At 34.3% G+C, this 2,147-nt stretch overlaps 1 protein-coding gene across 4 annotated transcripts in view; it reads left to right on the forward strand.

Annotated features, from left to right (window-relative positions):
• The window catches only part of LOC108967163, a 40,481-nt gene that overhangs the window by 15,923 nt on the left and 22,411 nt on the right, over positions 1–2,147 (forward strand). For all 4 annotated transcript variants that reach the window (XM_018930431.1, XM_018930433.1, XM_018930432.1 and 1 more), the window contains 2 exons: positions 107–376; positions 444–633. In XM_018930431.1, the coding sequence (XP_018785976.1) occupies positions 107–376; positions 444–633 (460 nt within the window). The remainder of the gene's footprint in view (positions 1–106; positions 377–443; positions 634–2,147) is intronic.

Below are 2,147 nucleotides of genomic sequence, written 5' to 3' on the forward strand. Positions count from 1 at the left end.
AAAAAATGCTGAAAAGAAAAGTCATATAAAAATAGTTTATTATAATTTCTTATTGAGTTAAAAAATATTATAAAAATAATTTCTAAAATTTTCTTACTTCTCCCAGTTGTTACATTTGCAAAACTCTTTGCGCCGCCAATAAAATGGAGTGGTTATCCACCAGCGCTGAACATATGAATTCGCATGCCATGCATTTTCCCTGCTTACGCGGCAGCAGCAATAATGGTCGTGATAATGTCAGCCTAAGTGGCAATGGCAACACTGCCAATAATAATGATAATAATAATCGTGTGCTTGCCTGTAAGGATTGTGTGAATTATTTGGCACGCCAGTGGGAGACAATGGATGCTGAGCGCGTGCCATTGGAGCATCGAAGGTACAACTCAAATACTTACATACCTATACATACGTTTTCATTTAACTTTATATACTTATATTTACAGATATAATATACCTTCGCCGATGATCACTTCGAGCTCACCAAATGGCTCACGTCATGGTGGCCTAACCATAACTACACCACCGTCTACGCCTTCCGTGTCTTCAACACCTGCCAGTACATCGATTTATTGTTTTCTATGTGGCTTGCATTCGGATTTGACATTGGCGCGCGTCTTGTATGCGAGCAAAGAGGTAAGTTTTGTATATTTTTGTGGAAGGATTATTTTTTGGTCTTAGGCAAGAAGTAAAGAAAATATTATTATACATACGGGGTCTGTGGTTCCACGTTATTATAAATATTCTGAACTTACTTTTTACTCGGTTAAACCACATACATATGTTTGGTTAGTATTAAATACAATACAGTTACTTCATATGTTTCAGTTAGTTCTGGCAAGAAATATATGTTTATCTAATAAAAGGCCATTCGGGTAGCGAAACGTATTTTGAAAATTACTAAATGACTAAACTTTACCGCAACGCAATGACTAAACTTTACCGCACATCTTATCTAAAGAATTTGCAATAAATTTTACGCCTGATTTTTAGCTCTATATTATTTTTATATAATATTATGAATTTAATCATCCGTTTTTTTTTTCTTAAATTTAGAACGAAAAAACAATGGTTTTGAGGTCTTAGCCGACTATAATACTATTCGTTCTATATACAGTACTACATAATATATAATATTTTTCGTACTCCAATTTGCACTGTTATGGTAGCAAATATATTCGAATGCTAATAAAAAAAAAAAAAGTTAACTTCGGTTACACTGTTTAACTTTCATCATTCAGTTTGTTTGGCARCTATATGATATAGTGGTCCTATCTGAACAGTTTCTTCGGATATTGCATCATTACCTTAGAAAATAAACCGCAAAATTCTTTTATGATATCTCGCCAATTAAAAAAGATTTACATACAAGAATTAGATTCCGATGGCTCAGTTTCTATGGAAGCTATATGCTTTAGTGATCCGATATGAATATTTTCTACGGGGATTAAACCATTGTCTTAGACAATAATCCATGTCCGTTCCCACGACAGTCGGGTCTACGAAAACCGGAACGGACCCTGATTTTCATCCGGCCAAGGACTGTCAACTCGGCATAATTCTGCCGTTACAAAAACAACATATTTTGTGAAGATATCTCGTGTATGACAGCTGCATTATATAGTGGGCCGTTATCGGCCGTTTAGATAAATGAGCAGCTTCTTGGTGAAAAAAGGACAGGTGCGAAATTTCTGAACGATATTTCAAAAAATGAGAAACTAGTTGGCATATGTACAGACGAACAGATGGGCGGACAGACCCAAATGGCTAAATGAACTCAGCTCGTCACGCTGTTCATTTATATATATACCTTATAGAGTCTCTGACGTTTTTTAGGGTGTTACAAACATCGTGGCAAACTCAATATACCGTGTTCAAGTTATAATTATATTCAAATGTCAACATTGAAGAACTTTTCGTGCTTGGTACTACTTGTTATTGTAATATATAAAAATACTCACATATTTTTGAACATTATTTTCAAATTACAGCTTCATGTTCGAATATTTTTCGCTTTGATTGCTAGCGTTTGTTGTTGTCGTGGTTCTTGTGGCCTTCTTTCCCCACGAAGTTTTGAAGAATTCCCCCGTAGTGACAATTCTTTTTAAATATTTTTTATTGTAATTTTTACTTTATTTTTTAATATATTT

This window comes from Bactrocera latifrons, unplaced genomic scaffold (assembly GCF_001853355.1).
Source record: "Bactrocera latifrons isolate USDA-ARS-PBARC rearing strain unplaced genomic scaffold, ASM185335v1 scaffold_179, whole genome shotgun sequence".
Classification (NCBI taxonomy): domain Eukaryota; kingdom Metazoa; phylum Arthropoda; class Insecta; order Diptera; family Tephritidae; genus Bactrocera; species Bactrocera latifrons.